Below are 17358 nucleotides of genomic sequence, written 5' to 3'. Positions count from 1 at the left end.
TCTGGGGGAAAATATTTCCCACATTTTTATCTATTTAATAATTTGTGCTATTCAGTGATACTGTTTAGAATATATCAAATAAACTGATGTATAGTCCCTCGTTGGTAAGAGAGTTAGCCTTTTAACTGGGATGAATGTCACTTTGAACGATATTTCAGTTGTCATTAACCAGAAGAATATAGTTTGATGTTAAGACACCTTCTCACGATCAGTATTTATTTACATAATAATGTTGTCAATATCATTATTACAAACACTACCTTATCACATTATCACTCTTCTTGACAGACTTGTCAGGCAGTGCTACTATTATCTTTTTTTTTTTTTTTTTTTTATACATATTTTTGCCTCGGTTCTCGTTTTTTTCATTAATTCCGTAATCATATTAACTGACAACGGAAATTTTAATTGGTCTTCTGAAGTTGACGCCAAATAATTTCTTCAGCATAGACGTGTTTTTTGGCCTATGCCTACTAGCACAAGCCCATCTCCCGTTACACCACCTAATGGTCATCTCCCACCCACTTACCCCTATGGCCCTAGTCATCCCAGTGACCCATTATCCCCCTCAACACTATTTTCCCCCTTGGACATATTCATCAATGGACCAGGTTCCCTCTTGGACCTATTTTTGCTCCATGGATCGATTTTGCCCGATGGACCTGCATTCTTCTGGACCTACTGTAGGATCCTATTTTTCCCTGTGCTCCTGTTTGACTCATGTACTTAGTTTCCTCCAGTGCCGATTCTTCCACATGGATTTATTTGCCCCCGGAACCTATTCCACAGGGGATCTATTTTTCGATCTTGAAACTATTTTGTCTCGAATGACAAATGCTTCCCGTCGAATTATTTCATCTCTTTTCCCTCCTTAGACTTATTTTCATTATTGGACCTACCTTTTCCCCACGGAAACACACCAAATCCTCACACAGATGTATTTATTTATTTATTCATTTTTCGCAAGGAACCATTTCGTCCATGGACCTGTTTAATCCATTGGTCAAATGTCTTTACTTAGGCCCTTATCCCCTGAACATATATCCAGGTGGACATGACTTAATTATGGACCTAATTACACCGTAGACCCTTTCCACAATATAACTAATTTACCCCACCTAAAGCAACCAACCCATCTATATACCTACTCACTCACCCATGTGTAGTAAACCTATCACCTTGGTTGTTCTCTGGAATATCATACAATCCCTTACCCACCCACCCAAAACGCCCAGCCATCAACCTACGAAGCAAGCCCACTCACCCCACCACCCTGTCAATCCACTCGTCTACCCACTAACCCCCCCCCCAACAAATCCACCAACCCCACCCTGCCCACCCACCAAACACAGTGCCAACCACACCCACACACCCAGCCCGCATTCCTCACCTGTTTGCCCATCCTGTCTACCCTCCCGCCCACCCTGACCACCCACCTTACCCACCAACATTGTCCACCCACCCCACTCGTATACGCACCATCCTATCCACCCAGCCACCAAACTTGGACCATCACAAGATGACTTGGAAATTTATACACCCACACACACACACACACACACACACACACACACACACACACACACACAGAGAAAGAGAGAGAGAGAGAGAGAGAGAGAGAGAGAGAGAGAGAGAGGGAGTGCTGGTTTTGTAGTACTGATTGTAGTCCTTCCAACCACACCATCATCTCAACCTTACCACCACCAAACCACTCATCACACCAGAGATTCAAGGATTCATGGGAGCTACTTTCAAACTTCACTGTCTTTGTTTATATTAATTTCATGAATGTCAGTTTTGGTCCAATTTCTACCTAAAGATTATACATTACGATTCTTTATTCAAAACAAGGCCGTTTCACCTGTATCTTGGAGCAACTATATGATTAGGCTCCAGAAATTATTATTTGTCCTTCAAAATCTTTCATCTCAAAAATTATCTGTATATTTCAGGCCTGTTTGTTGCATCGTCATTCACTGAGTTACTATTCCCATAGCTATGAGAAAATGCTCAAAAAAAAAATAAAATAAAATTCATGCAGCGTGTAGGGGAAACTGTGGATTTTCTTCTGTTTTTACATATAATTTATTCTCTGGTGGTACTTGGTGGTGACCATCATCCACTCACTTGATGTAATGCTGACCAGTTCTTCCCTCACATTGATCATTTCTTTTCCTTGTCTGTCCTCCTGTATTCCTACTTCTCCCACCCTTGCTGTTACTTTTTATCTTGCTTCCACTTCAGGTGGCCTTACATTGCGTGGCGAACTTAATGCATTCCTGTAACCCAGGAAACGTTGGGTGGTAACCATATAGCCAAATAACTGGGTGATGTGGAGCCTACTATGGTATCCCTAATAACTGGGTGAAGGGACGCATATATGGCGACCATCCGGACCTCCACACTCATCCCCGCGTCCTTGTGTAAATGTTACCTAGAAAACCTCTTTATTAACACTGTAGTGATTATCTGAACCGTCATAATAACGGCGTTGGAATAATACGCCGACTCGTGACCCATTATAAGAAGTGGCTAGAAATAATTTCTGTGATTCGTCGTAAGAACAGACTGCAATTAATTCTGAAGACTCGTTTTCACCCCAGTCACTGTCAAAGATTTTTAAAAATGATCAGTCACATTTATGATCTCCCCCCAAATAACTGTGGCTGAGAAGGCAAGCGGATCTTTTGATTTGAGTCATTACATCTAGCACAGATTTGTAACTAGTCTTACAATGTAGGGAATTTCTAGTTAATGCTGGTTTGAAATAGCTGATTTAACACGCCAGCACCGCAGATGAGTTATGTGAGAGAAGTTTTAATATCAGCCACTTTGTTACTATCCACCATCATTTATTGTTGGTCAAGCGACGGCGTTCACAGGCTGGAACGCTGAATCGCGTCTGAAGACCAAAGAGAAAACTGCAGATCTTTAATCATATTATAGTACTTTCCCTTTGGCCTTCAGGCGCGATTCAGCGTTCTACCCCTTCGCTTGGTCAACAACAAAATACAATGGTAGGTAGCAACAAAGTGGCTGATATTAAAGCTTTCAAAAAAAAGAAAAAAAAGAAAAAAGATAGCAAGTAATAATTTGACAATGTTGGAAATTCCCACAAATAATGATGGCAACAAGTAGCGTTCAAATAATTTAAAGAAATTTCTACAAAAAATGGTGGAAGTATGGAGTAAACCCATTTTTTATATATTTCCACAAAAAATGATGATACCATAGCATGTAGCATCCAAATCAACGTAATCTCTAACCAAGGCATGCAGGTGCGTGAAAAATTATGGGGTGTTGCAGTGTTGGACATGAATTTTTGATGTTGCAGTGGTTTTGATAATGTATAGTTTGTCCGGATGAAACAAACGAAATATGAAGAAAATGCGAAAACAACTCTACGGAATTCAGTCACCACGTTTTGCAAAAAGTGACAAAAAAATGATGGAATTTTGATATAGTATTTATTTTCAAGATACTTCAAGTGAATCTTGTGACTGTGGTAAGTGAATCATTTCTTAAATGTGGTAACCCGGTATTCTGCAAATAAGAAATATATTAAACTTTACTCCAGACGCTGCAGGATTATGATATATATGTATTAAATGGTCCATTATGCTAAAATTTATGCCATAACACCAAACATCAAATCTGACATCAGATTCTGCTAAATGCACACAGTTATGCTAAATATGGTAACTATGTCACTCGCACGGAACATTCCCCCGACACACTCGTGGTCCACCTCTTACACACTGTCTCAGTCTCCGCCAAGTTCCCAGTCTGCTTTTTTCCTACGGACATACAGCCGAGGCAAGCATGTTTCCGATAATGCTGTCTGTCTGTCTGTCTGTCTGTCTGTCTGTCTCTCTCTCTCTCTCTCTCTCTCTCTCTCTCTATATATATATATATATATATATATATATGAAGCCTCTGTGGTAAAGTGTGCGTTTTCGTACACTGAAGAACGAGGGTTCGCGCCTCGCCAGGGTAATAAACTTTGGGAGCTTTCTTCAGGCCACGTACTGCATTGGCGGACAAAAGGGGTGCTGTGGCTGAACCAGTGTCTCGTACTATAAAATATGCTTGCACCCAGTCGGCTTGCACGGGCCGATTACACATGGTTCACAGACTACACACACATCCAATGCCACTCCAACACTACAATTACACTTACAAGCACTTCTCACCCTACATACAATCTCTACTAGACAGCCTAAGCCACTTGGTAGAGATACATTGGCTGTATCGTCCCCACTTCGGTTGGGATAGGCCGGTCCTGCAGTGGACATACAAATAGCTGATGATTATATATATATATATATATATATATATATATATATATATATATATATATATATATATATATATATATATATATATGTATATATATATATATATATATTATAATGTTTGTGCTCAATATCCCCTTTTCCTGCAGACGTACAACCTAGACAAGCAGGTGGGGGACAGCGCTGGTACTGCCACTGCGTACCTGACTGGAGTGAAGGGTAACTATGAAACTTTGGGGGTGACTGGAAGAGTTGGACCCAAGGACTGTAAAGCTTCACTCAACCCAGCAAACAGACTCCACTCCATACTTAAGTGGGCCCAAGATGCAGGAAAATACACAGGTAAGAGAGAGAAGACTTACAATATTAACTGAATTATATATACTGCCCCTCCCCGGAAAACAACTAACTAAAAAAACAAACAATAAGCCTCGGACAAGGACTGACCAAACGATGACGACCAAGGACCGGACAAAGGACATGGTTATCGGAACGTGGAATGTAAGGGGAGCAAATGATGAGGTGAAAGAGAGAGAGATTGTCCAGGTGCTTGAGGGTGCGAAAGTGGATGTATGTGGAATAACTGAAACTAAATGGTGAAGTGAGAGTGTGAGAGAATGGGAGTATGGATGGGGTATATGTGCAGGAGTAGGTGAGAATGAGAGGGCAAAGGAAGGAGTATGTATAGTTGTGAGTTAAAGATGGAAGAAGAGCATAAGACAGTATGGATCAGTTGGGTCAAGGAATGTGTGGGTAAAGTTGAAAGTTGGAATACAAATGTGGGCGATTGTGTGTGTGTATGCGCCAATGCAAGATCGTGCTAGAAGAGTGAGAGAAGAGTTCTGGACAAATGTAGAAGTGTGCATGGAAAAGTTTGGAAGGAATGAGAGAGTGTTTTTGATCGGTGATATGAATGGTAAAGTTGGGAATGTGAAGGTGGATGGAATAGTTGGTGAGTGGGGTGTGCCTGCTGAGATAGATGAGAATGGGAGTGCGTTAGTGGACATTTGTGCTGGGAGGGGGTTGGTGATAGCCAGTACCCTCTTCAGGCATCAAATGATCCACAGGTATACATGGCGAGTGATGAGAAGGGCGGGTGGTGAACTGAATGAAAGGAAGGCAATGATTGATTATGTGTGTGTTGATGAAAGGATGCGAAGATGTGTAATGGATGCAAGAGCTTATAGAGGTAGGGGGAGTGGACTTTCTGACCACTACTTGGTGGTGGCCAGAATTAGGATTCAAGTAAGATGGAGGAATACAAGGGAAAGACAAGAGGAAGGAGTAGTTGCAAAGAGAGTGGAAAGGTTACAAGAGGATGAGAAAAAGGCAGAGTATAAGAGAGAAGTGGAGGAACGATTGGGCAAATATGAATTGGAGCAGATGGGAGACGTGGAAGGTGTGTGTAGGATATTTACAGAAGAAATATGTGCAGCATGTGATGTGGTGTGTGGAAGGAAGAGAAGACGGAGGGGGGGTGCAAGGAACAGCGTGGTGGAATGAAGAGGTGAGACAGGCTGTGGCACAAAAGAAGAAAGCATACAATGAATGGATGAGAAATAGAGGCGTGGAAGAAGTTGAGAGGCAGAAGAGAGAGTTATATGTAGAAAGAAAGAGAGAGGTGAAAAGATTAGTAAGAGAGAGTAAGAAGAGAGTGGATGAGGAATTTGGAAGGAATTTGAGTGTAAAGTGGAGGGACTGTAAGAAAATGTTCTGGAAAGAGGTGAAAAGAGTAAGACAGGGTGGAAGTGAAGTTAGCAGGGGAGTGAAAGATAAAAATGGTAGATTACTAGTGGAGAAGGGAGAAAAAGTGAGCAGATGGAGTGAACACTTTAAGGAATTGTTGAACATAGAGGATGGAAGTAATGCGAGTATAAGTGGCTGGAGAATGGCTGGGAGAAGGAGGGAGGTGAGAAGACAGGAAGAAATCAGTAGGATAGAAGTTGTGGAAGCAATGATGAAAGTTAAATCGGGGAAGGCCCCAGGAATTGATGGAGTGTGTGGTGAAATGCTGAAGCATGGGGGAGAGATAGTAGTAGAATGGACGTGGAAGATGTGCATTTTGGCCTGGGAAGAAGGTAGAGTCCTGGAGGATTGGAAGTCAGGTATAATTATTCCCTTGTACAAAGGAAAAGGGGAAAAAGAAGTGTGTGGTAATCATAGGGGCATTTGTCTTCTTAGTATAATAGGAAAAGTGCATGGCAGGATACTTATTGACAGAGTTAGAGAAAGAACAGAGAAATTAGTTGGAGAAGAACAGGGAGGCTTTAGGAAGGGAAGAGGTTGTGTAGATCAGATATTCATTCTTAGATCTTTAGTGGAAAAGTTTCTAGAGAAGTGAAAGAAGTTGTATGCGGCTTTCATGGATTTGGAGAAAGCATATGACAGGCTGGATAGGCAAGGATTGTGGAAAGTGTTAAGAATATATGGAGTAGATGGGAAGTTGTTAAATGCTGTGAAGAGTATGTACGATGGTGCGAAGGCTGCAGTGCGTGTGGATGGTGAACTAAGTGAATTTTTCTCTTTGAAAGTTGGGTTGAAACAGGGATGTGTCATGTCTCCATGGTTGTTCAATCTGTACATGGATGGGGTAATAAAATAGGTACAAGGTAGGGTAGTGAATGTTGGAGTGGCCCTGGTGAGAGAGGATAGTGTTTGGAAACTCCCTGTACTGCTGTTTGCAGATGATACTGTGTTGTTGAATGAAGACGAAGGGGAGCTGCAAGGCTTTGTGGATGAGTTTGCGAGAGTGTGTAAGAAACGGAATCTAAGGGTGAATGTAGGGAAGAGTAAAGTGATGGACTTTGAGAGAGGTGAAGTCAGTGAATGTACAGCGAGGTTGGATGGTGAGGAATTGGAAAAAGTGAGTACAATTAAGTACTTGGGTAGTGTGATGAGTAAGGATGGAGGTTTGGAGGGTGAAGTGCGTGAAAGGGTACAGCAGGGAAGAAGGTTGCTGGTTCTTTGAAAGCAGTGATAAGAAACAGGGAAGTGAGCATGGAAGTGAAAAAGTTACTACATGACAGTATTGTGATACCAACTCTAACATATGGAAGTGAAGCTTGGACGTTGTTGGAAGGACACAAGTCAAGAGTGAGAGCAGTGGAAATGAGTTATTTAACCCGTCACGTCCCGAGGTTTTCCGCACCTCCGACATCCCCCAGTCTCGAGATATTTTCAAAAAATTTTTTTTTGGCTAAAACCTTCGCTTTTGGTGAGAAACATCGAAAATTCATAGAGAAATCGCTCACCTGAGGTTTAAAGTGCCCAATCCAGGTAGGAGTTCCTCCTTACCTGAGTGGGTTTTCTAACATTCTGGCACCAAAGAAAACGAGTTCTATGGGAGGGTAACTATTTTATCCACTCATAAACGGTATTTATTTATTTACTTGGTACGAATGTATATGTAGTATGAGAGTATATTGGATTTCAAGCAGTAGTAAAGGCATTATAAGCATTGTTTCACTCACTAACTAATCACCATACCTGACCTTTTTTTGCCACATTACCTGATCATTATTTCTGGCTGTTTCTTCTTCTAATGCTATATAAACATTGTCCTCCACATTGTCATCGATTGGGGAATCACTCTGGCTCTGAATATCTTTACTAGCCAGGTCACTGGTAACATGTCCTTTGCCAAGACAATGGCGTGAAGGGGGGAGGGGGGAGGTTATGCAGCGTAAGGCATTGTCCCTGCTTGGCATCTTGTAGAGGAATAGAGGAAGGTGTCCCGTGTATACATACGAAAAATCATGTGCGAAATTTGAAAATTGTGCAAATTAGGTACCTTGCAATTGCACGACGTACTGGTACGTCGCCGGGACTGGCAAATGCAAATCGTTGCAACGTACCTATACGTCGACGGGATGGGGTGGGTTAAGAGGAGCCTGTGGAGTCACATGGAGAGACAGGCTGACGAATGAGGATATAAAGGATTATTGTGGTGTGGATGTGGATGTGATAGGAAGCATTATGAGAAACACACTGAGGTGGTTTGGCCATGTGGAGAGGATGGAGGGTGAAAGACTGATGAAGAGAGTGTATGTGAGTGAGGTGGAGGGGGGAAGAGGGAGGGGGAGGCCGAGGATGAGATGGAGGGATGGGGTGGAGAGGTATATGAGAGAGGGGGGTGTGAGTTGGCAGCAGGGCAGTGAAATGGCGGGGGACAGGGCGACTTGGAGGCGATTTATTTGTGTCCACCCCAAACGGGATTGAGGCGTCTGGCATGGCAATATATATATATATATATATATATATATATATATATATATATATATATGTCAGGGGTGGAGTCACTTTCTCCAGAGGCTAGCAGTACCAATAAACAGCACGTGTGAGTAATTAGTCTCTGCTGTGTACTGTTGAGAAAGTTCACAAATTCTTGTCCTTAGAGAATCGGCGAAGTAAGTCGACATAAAGTAATGATTGCTTGATTTTCACAAGTCAATTGTTTGTCGTGTTCTCAAGTATTATTGAATATTATTCTTTAATATTGCATACTCTTAAAAACCCTGTGACAGTGGATAAGTTTCTTAGCTGAAAGACAGTTTTCACCGTCGCTGTTTCACCACTTCGGCTTAGATTTTTTTGCATGTCGTCCATTGCATATCGGTACACACACCCAACAACTTTCATAAGTCGTTTTGTAAATAGTGTCAGCACATCATGGACGTTCGTCGACTGAATAAGAGGTTACCAGTCATTACTACCCATAATGTCTTAATTTTTAAAACCAGATCTCTTGTAGTGTGAAACTTTCTTGTAACTGGAATTTACATTATTGGCACTGAAATTAATGTTAAAAGTGGCTGTGCTATAAGTACAATGGCTACACTCATCTCCCAAAGGAATATTGTCAGCTAAGTTTCCTGATCCTGCTAATACAAGATAGAAGATTTCCTTCATGTGTTCGCTACTCTGCTCATCACTGTGTTGAAGATATTTTAAATCTTGCTGTTTCCACGCAGTTTTATTCTATCTATCTATCTATAGCCCGATGCCCTAATCCCGCAAAGGGTGGCCGCAGGCAAAATGCCTCCAAGTCGCTCTGTCATCCACCATTTGACTACCCTCCCCCCAACTCACTCCCCCCTCCCTCATATACCTCTCAACTCCATCCCTCCACCTCATCCTCAGTCTACCCCTCCCTCCCTTCCTCCACCTCACCTACATACACCCTCTTAGTCAGTCGTTCATTCTCCATTCTCTCCACATTTGATTGAATTTAGAAAAAAATTATACGTTAAAGCGGTTATTGACAGATAAACCTAGATCATCTTCTTGAGCAAGAAGTAATGCTATTACCAGTTATAGGCAGCATCCGTAAGTGAGGAAGAAGAGTAGTCAGACAGAAGGGACCAAAGTGTTTGGATGATTTTTTTGTCGAGTATCATAACCTGCTACCCCATCACCTATCCCAACATCTTCATGCCTTCAACTGAAATAGAAATTTGGATTAAAAACTGGACGGTTGCATAGTCTGGAGGAAGTATAGGACTCAGCAGAAATTGACTGCCTACCCTCATGGCCCTCCTGCAGTCAGTAGGCATTGACCACTTCACTCTGATGATGGAACTTATATTTTATTCGTGTTACCTTCAGACAACTTAGTGCAGCTTTGGAAGAGACTTTGATTGTGAAGTGGGGCCTGCTTCTGATACCGTTATTGCCCAAGGTCATTACAAAATCAAACAAAAAGCGGTGCCAAGGCACAACAAACCCATCTCCGGCAGTCATTTTAACCCCTTAACCCCTCTGTGAGGCAATTGAGAATCCGCAGACATGCCCCGGGAGGCAAAAGTTTCGGGAAATTTGACATGTCATATTTTTACGATTTATGTGTTTGGGATGATGGATAATGATGAAATATCAATAAAAATAATAAAATAAATATATTTTACCTACCCATTACTGAAATTACAGCTGATGAAGCTGATGAATGCAGTATGGGTATTCCATGAGGATGCCGCAGAAAGTAAACAAACAACTTTTTTCTATCTGGTGTTTTCACTTATAGCTTTGAACAGAACATTCTTTCCTTATTAGAAAAACTTATTTCTTGCTTCTGTGTACAATTATTTTCAAAACAGAACTTGTTTCCATATTCAAAAAATTGTAATTTCAACTTCTGAACTTTACTTATGCTACCAGTAATTAGAACAGAACTTATTTCCTCTCATTCAACAAAACTTTTCTTCTTGTTCTTATAGTTTGAACAGAACATTCTTCTCTTATTAGAAAAACTTATTTCTTGCTTCTGTGTACAATTATTTTCAAAACAGAACTTATTTCCATATTCAAAAAACTAATTTCAACTTCTGAACTTTTACCTGTGCTTCCACTAATCAGAACAGAACTTATTTCCTCTCATTCAACAAAACTTTTCTTCTTGTTATCCATTACTTCTGTTTGGCTAGAACTTTGCAAGTGTGTGGTAGTCACGCCAACACTCAAAACATAGTGCGACACCACATTCTTTACACCATGTGCTCACTCGGTTGTTCTTCCACGGCTTTCTCACAGAATGAAGGCAGACATGACATGATCGCTGTCCAGTCTTTCGGGTATGTGTTGGAGGCAGCTTTTGTAGATAGTGCCTATTGGCGAATCCCGTTGCTACAAGTCTGTCAGCAGCTAGTTCAGAGTGGCGTCCAGGACGGTCATTGTTCAGTGTTCCATACTTGGTGAGCAGTTGTCTCACCACTTCCAGAACAAAGTGCCTCAGTGACTTCTTCTTTTGGGTTTCTGCCTTGTACATATGGTAGGCATTCAGCATTGACAAATCAACCATATGAAAAAATAACTTCTTGTACCATTTTACGGTACGTCTGATACACTCCACAGTACCTATTTGGGCATCCGACTTGTCAACAAGTCTCATATTTTTGTGTAATCAGTTACTACGTCCGGTTTGAGGACTGGTTCTTTTGTTCTATAGTCCACTTTTCCTGATGGAATCAAGTTGCCACGATGGAAGGTGCTCAGCATACAAACCTCCCGTTTATCTGTCCATCTGACACACAGCAAAGGATCACTTCTGTAGAGCTCACAGGTTCCTCGAGCACTACGTCCTCCAAACTTTGGAAGATATTTCCTGTTCTTCCGGACTGTCCCACAACTACCAGTGTTATGATCATGAAGGAAACTACACAGGGATGGGGAAGTATACCAATTATCAGTATACAAAACATGTCCCTTGTTCAGAAATGGTGCCATCAATTTTTTTACCACAGAGCCAGAAAATCCTAGGGGATCTCTTGCAGGTACATCAATATCAGTGCCAGTGTACACTATAATGTCTAACACTATGCCAGTTAGGCAGTCACAAATAACAAAAATTTTTATTCCAAATCTGTGTCTTTTGGAGGGAATGTATTGCTTGAATATAAGTCTGCCACGGAACAGAATGAGACTTTCATCAATAACAAGTTTCTGATAGGGTGCAAAGAAGGTGCGAATACGCTCCCTTATCTTTTCAATTACTGGACGAACCTTCCAAAGGCGGTCATCAGTACTGGGATGGTTGTTGTCTGTGAAATGAATAAATCGCATGAGTAGCTGGTACCTGTCCCTGGGCATGTACTTGGGAAATATTGGGGTATGAATCAGTGGATCTCGGTTCCAGTAGTCACGAACATTTTGCTTCTTTACTTGTGGCATCAGAAGAGTGAGTGCAAGAAATGTGTACATTTCAGGTACACTGGTATCATACCAACGTTTCATTTTATTGTGGAGAAAAAGGATGTTTGTCCTTCATGAACTGATAATATCTATTGGTTTCTTGTACCAAATAATCAAGAATTTCACCATCAAAAAACAGGAGAAAATACTCCATTTCAGAACTGTTTTTGTCTACTCCAACTGCAGCCCTTGTCACTCCACTGTGAGTTGCATCAAATCTATAGCAATTTGGTATGAATCTATCACCATTTGCCCAGATAAACCCAGATCCACCAGCACTACCAATACCACCAGGCCTACGGGGAGGGTCACACACCCTGGGATCATCATCATCATCATCACTTAGGTCTGAATCATCATCACTCTCGTCACTCACGGGAATAAATCCATCACTGTCACTGTCTGCCATCCCCTCACTGTCACTACCACTCTCCTGTGCCATCCCCTCACTGTCACTACCACTCTCCTGGTCATCACTATCGTACTCCAAACCTGGCAATAACTTACGTTTCACGCCAGCACTACTCACTGATACCCCTGAGGTTATTGGAGTTTGTGTATCACTGTCCGAAAATCCTTCAAAATCGGTGATGTCATGCACTTCCCTCTCTTCACCAAGTCTACTAGTCACTTCAGAGTTCTGCAAAGTGCTGTCCGGTTCTGCCATCTCATCTGAAGACTGTGCTGAGGGCGAAAAATGAAGACTTCCCTCTAACTCCACGATACGCACAATCGCGCTGCCTAACCTCTGCGCGTTGCAGACGTGAAAAAAAAATCGGTCACATGTACTGTTATTACAGCATATTTTTGAAGGATTTTAGGCATATATTTGTTTGTACAAAATTATTTTATGATTTATGAGTCATTTTTAGGTAATTATTTGAGCATAAAATGCGAAAATAAAGAAAAAATCCACTCCAAAACCCGGTACATTTGTACCAGCAGGTTTGTTTACATATGACGTCAGAGCCCAGACCCCTCTGAGTGCAACATGGAAGGTGGGGGGTATCAAACGATGCCACCCGTTGCCTGAGGCTCTTTTACTCAAAAGTCCTGACCCGGTATCCATCAAGAGAACCCGTCTTAAGACCCGACCCGGACTTAAAGGGTTAACCGTGGGGCATCACTTTCGTGATGCTCGGGAGCAAGGGATAATACCGCGGGGCATCACTTTTGTGATTCTGTGTTATTTAGAATTCCCCCGGGCTTTCAAATGGTGGCTTGTATCATCTATCAGTACTACCAGTGTCCAGCTATACTCAGTTCTGCTAATGTCACCTGTACTACCATCCACTGTTGACAATTTAGCCATTTTTCTCCTGTCCTTGACTTCCCCCCTCCTTACCTCCCCCCCTGCCTGACCAGCTCTGCTGCGCTACACAAATCCTGGACGGATTTTTCCACTCATTTTATCCATTGAAATGTGCCCTTTGCCCTATTCTTATACAAAATAATGCATAAAAGAAAAAGAAAAGGTAATTGATACTGCCATACATCTGGAATGGGCTAATTATCACCTGGCAACACCTCATAAACACTCATTCGCTAATTTTCCGTTTATTTCTCCTTGAAATATGCCGTATGACCTGTTCTCATAATAAAAATATATATAAGAAATGAAGGGAAAAGCCTAAGTGATATTTACATTCACCTAGAACTACCTAATTTATTATGTATTGTCTAGATTTCCTGCCGATCATTTCATAGCATATATATTAGCAGCTGTCACCACACTGGCATTGGCAACTCTTCACTGCCCCTAGGCCACAGTATTCAGTTTACTGTCGTCTTTCAAGGTGAAACCACGTTGGATTCGGGCTTGTCCAATTCCGCTGCTTTTTAGCCCCATGCAAAGGGCCCTGTGACCTCTACCCCTACTAAACCTTGTGTGTAGGGGTAAAGGGCTAAGTGACTCTGCTGTGGAATGTGAACTGGCTAATGTATCAATGATAATGATGGACAGTGACCACGATCTTTCTGGTGACTCTAAAACAGTGCAAGTGGAAATGTAAATAATGTGTAATAATGTGTAAATAGCAAGTGAAAGCAATGAATGTAAATACAACTGAACAGTGGAAAATAGTTTTATAAGTTACTGCAAGTGACAGTGCATAACATAGTGTAAATAAAATAGAAATGTAAATAATGTAAATAGAATAGAGAATGTAAATAGAAATGTAAATAAGTAGTACTGGTAATATAAGAATACGAGTATATATACTAGGAGTAATGAAAGTGAAAGCGAAAGTTTCGCTCTAGCATGTATGAATACTGGGAGTTTGAAAGTGAAAGTGACAGCTTCGTTCTCTACGCTAGTATACAGAAAGGGAAAGTGAATGCCTGGAGTGAAAATAAACTACTAGTACTGAAAGAAACTTATAGATAAATATTATATATATAAATAAGTGTAATAAAGCACTAGGAATATAAAGTGTGAGTGTGTTTATAAATAATAAATGACAGCTCCGCCTCAGAATACCATCGTGGAACCAGCACGGGAGGAAAGCTCGTATGAGCTCGTAATTTACATTGCTTTCACAGTGTTTTTTTTTTTTTTTTTGAATATGGATTCCAAACTACTTGAAATTCATAGAATAGTGTTTGTAGTTATAATATCAGGCAGTGGTAACCATATTACGGGGTATCGGGAAGTGTAAAGTGGAGACTTCGTTACCCAGTTTCAGAAGTCTCCACAAGTCCTACGGTTGTCGACGAAGGCTCAACAAACATCCCAGGGGAAAGCCGAAGTTATGTGCCATATGCATATTTAATTTTAATATTCTAGGACTAATTGATTTTTGGCAAATATTTTTGAAAAGCCAGTCGGAGCAGGAATATCCTCACGGGACACGCAAGGAGCACAAAAACATCCCTGCGGTGTAGGGGTTAATGCTAACATATAAACACAACAGGTTATCTAGTAAAAGATGTCACATATCAGATTTGGAGTAAATTGAGTGAAAATTTACAATTATATGCCCATTTGAAATTTTAGGCCCCACCCACCTGACATTGACCCCCCTACCGCTAACTGTGGTGACCCCCCTAATGTAATGGGGTATGCTGTAGGATGTAGATTTGAACCAGAGGACCCTCCCCCCAAAGGAAGGTATCATACCAGTCACGAGCCGATACATCTCTAGCGCGGCTCGGAATATTATCTTGACCTTGACCTACTTTCACCAATTTCAAACTCATAGGAGATTTTCATCTGTACTACACACCTGTAAAATTTTGTGATGATATCTCGAGCGACTGCGAAGTTAAAGTGCTAACAGACACACACACACACACACACACACACACACACACACACACAAAGAGAGGACTCGATGTACCTTCAATGCTAGATCTAATATTTACTAGGCAAGAAAATGATATTGACAGTTTAATATATCACCCTCCACTCAGCAAAAGCGATCATGCAGTACTAAATTACAACTTCAGGATAGCATATGACATAGTAAACAGCAATGAAAGTTACAAAAAGAGCCTAAACTATAAAAAGGGAAATTATCAAGACCTAAATAAGTATTTCTTGGAAGTTGATTGGGAAAATGAGCTTAGAGGACAAGATTTAAATGCTGTATATAAAAAATTCTGTGAATTTTATGAAATAGGAGTCCACAAGTACATCCCACAGCACAAAGAAGCAGATAAGAAAATACAGAAATGGTTCAATACAGAATGTAAAAAATCAAAAGAAAGAAGAGATTTGTTGTGGAATAGATACAGGAGACACAATAGTGAAAGGACGTATAATAATTACAAACAGACAAGAAACGATTATACAAGAATAAGGAGGGAAGCCCAAAAACAGTTTGAGGAGGATATAATAAATAGAAGTAGTGATCAACCAAACCTGTTTTACAGCTACATCAGAAGCAAAACCAAAGTAAAAGATATAATACAATCCATTACGGACGAGAGAATTACTTATACACAAGAGAAAGATATTTGTGAAGCGCTAAATGAGAATTTCCAATTAGTTTTTACAGAAGACAAAAATTTTGAGAGGGACTATGTGGAACATGCATGTCCACACATACTACCAGATATACAAATAGCAGAAAAAGTAATACAGGAGGAGTTAAGTAAATTAGACAGAGGAAAAGCAAGTGGTCCTGATGAAATTTCATGTTGGGTACTATGAGAATGTGCAAAGGAGTTAAGTAAACCATTATTTTTAATTTTCAAGAAATCCTTGAGTCAAGGTAAACTACCTGATATTTGGAAGAAAACAAATATTGTCCCCTTATTCAAGAAAGGAAATGGACAATATCCACTCAACTACCGACCAGTATCACTGACCAGTGTTGTAAGCAAGGTATTAGAAAAGCTTATAAGAAAAGCTTGGGTAAATCATCTAGAAGAACACAGTATGATAATAGAAAGACAGTTTGGTTTCAGAAAAAGGAAAATCATGTGTTACTAATCTGTTGAGCTACTATGACAGAGTAACAAACACAATACAGGAAAGAGAAGGATGGGTGGACAGTATCTATTTAGATTTCAAGAAAGCATTTGACACAGTACCACACCAAAGACTTTTATGGAAACTGTACCATCAAGGAGGAATTCGAGGCAAACTGTTTTGTTGGATGCAAGATTTTCTCATAAAAAGAGAAATGAGAACAGTACTAAGAGGAAACTACTCATCTTGGAAAGAAGTGACTAGTGGAGTACCACAGGGTTCAGTGCTGGCACCAGTCATGTTTTTAGTGTATATAAATGATATAAACAGTAACACTGGAAATGAAAGCTATCTGAATATGTCTGCAGATGATGCAAAAATACAAAGGAGAATTACTAACACAGACTCTTGTAAAGAGCTACAAGAAGAATTAAATAAACTTCATGAATGGAGTAATACATGGCAAATGGAATTCAATGTGGACAAGTGTCATGTAATCAAGTTTGGTAAAAGTGGAAAAAGACCTGATTGGGATTATACGTTAGGAAATAAAACCGTACACACATCAGAAAGAGAGAAGGACGTAGGTGTGATTATCAATAACAGACTATCTCCGGCTGACCACATCAGCGAGAAGGTATGGAACATGTATACACTGCTTGTAAATATGAGAATAGCATTCACATACATAAATGAAGACATGCTAAGAAGGATAATAACATCATTCATTAGACCAACCCTGGAATATGTATCAGTAGTCTGGAGTCCTCATCTGAAAAAACACATAGACAATATTGAAAAAGTTCAATGGGCCGCTACAAGATGGATACCAAGCTTAAGGGACCTAAGCTACGAAGAAAGACTAAATAAACTGAATCTACCAACACTACAGGAGAGAAGGAAAAGAGGTGACATGATAATGCTATATAAATGCATATCAGGGAAGGAGAAAATAGACATAAATGA

The 17358-nt window shown here is 40.6% G+C and overlaps 1 protein-coding gene across 1 annotated transcript in view; it reads left to right on the top strand.

The window, feature by feature from the left end:
* The window catches only part of LOC145396356 (alkaline phosphatase-like), a 93141-nt gene that overhangs the window by 24076 nt on the left and 51707 nt on the right, over positions 1-17358 (top strand). Inside the window, exon 4 of the mRNA XM_080269748.1 lies at positions 4445-4637. Coding sequence (XP_080125874.1) covers positions 4445-4637 — 193 coding nt within the window. The remainder of the gene's footprint in view (positions 1-4444; positions 4638-17358) is intronic.

Source organism: Coenobita brevimanus, chromosome 37 (genome assembly GCF_032717465.1).
Source record: "Coenobita brevimanus isolate Jiangsu-jjx chromosome 37, ASM3271746v2, whole genome shotgun sequence".
Lineage (NCBI taxonomy): Eukaryota > Metazoa > Arthropoda > Malacostraca > Decapoda > Coenobitidae > Coenobita > Coenobita brevimanus.
The sequence above is the reverse complement of the archived record's forward strand: the minus strand, read 5'-3'. Positions and strand labels throughout refer to the sequence as shown.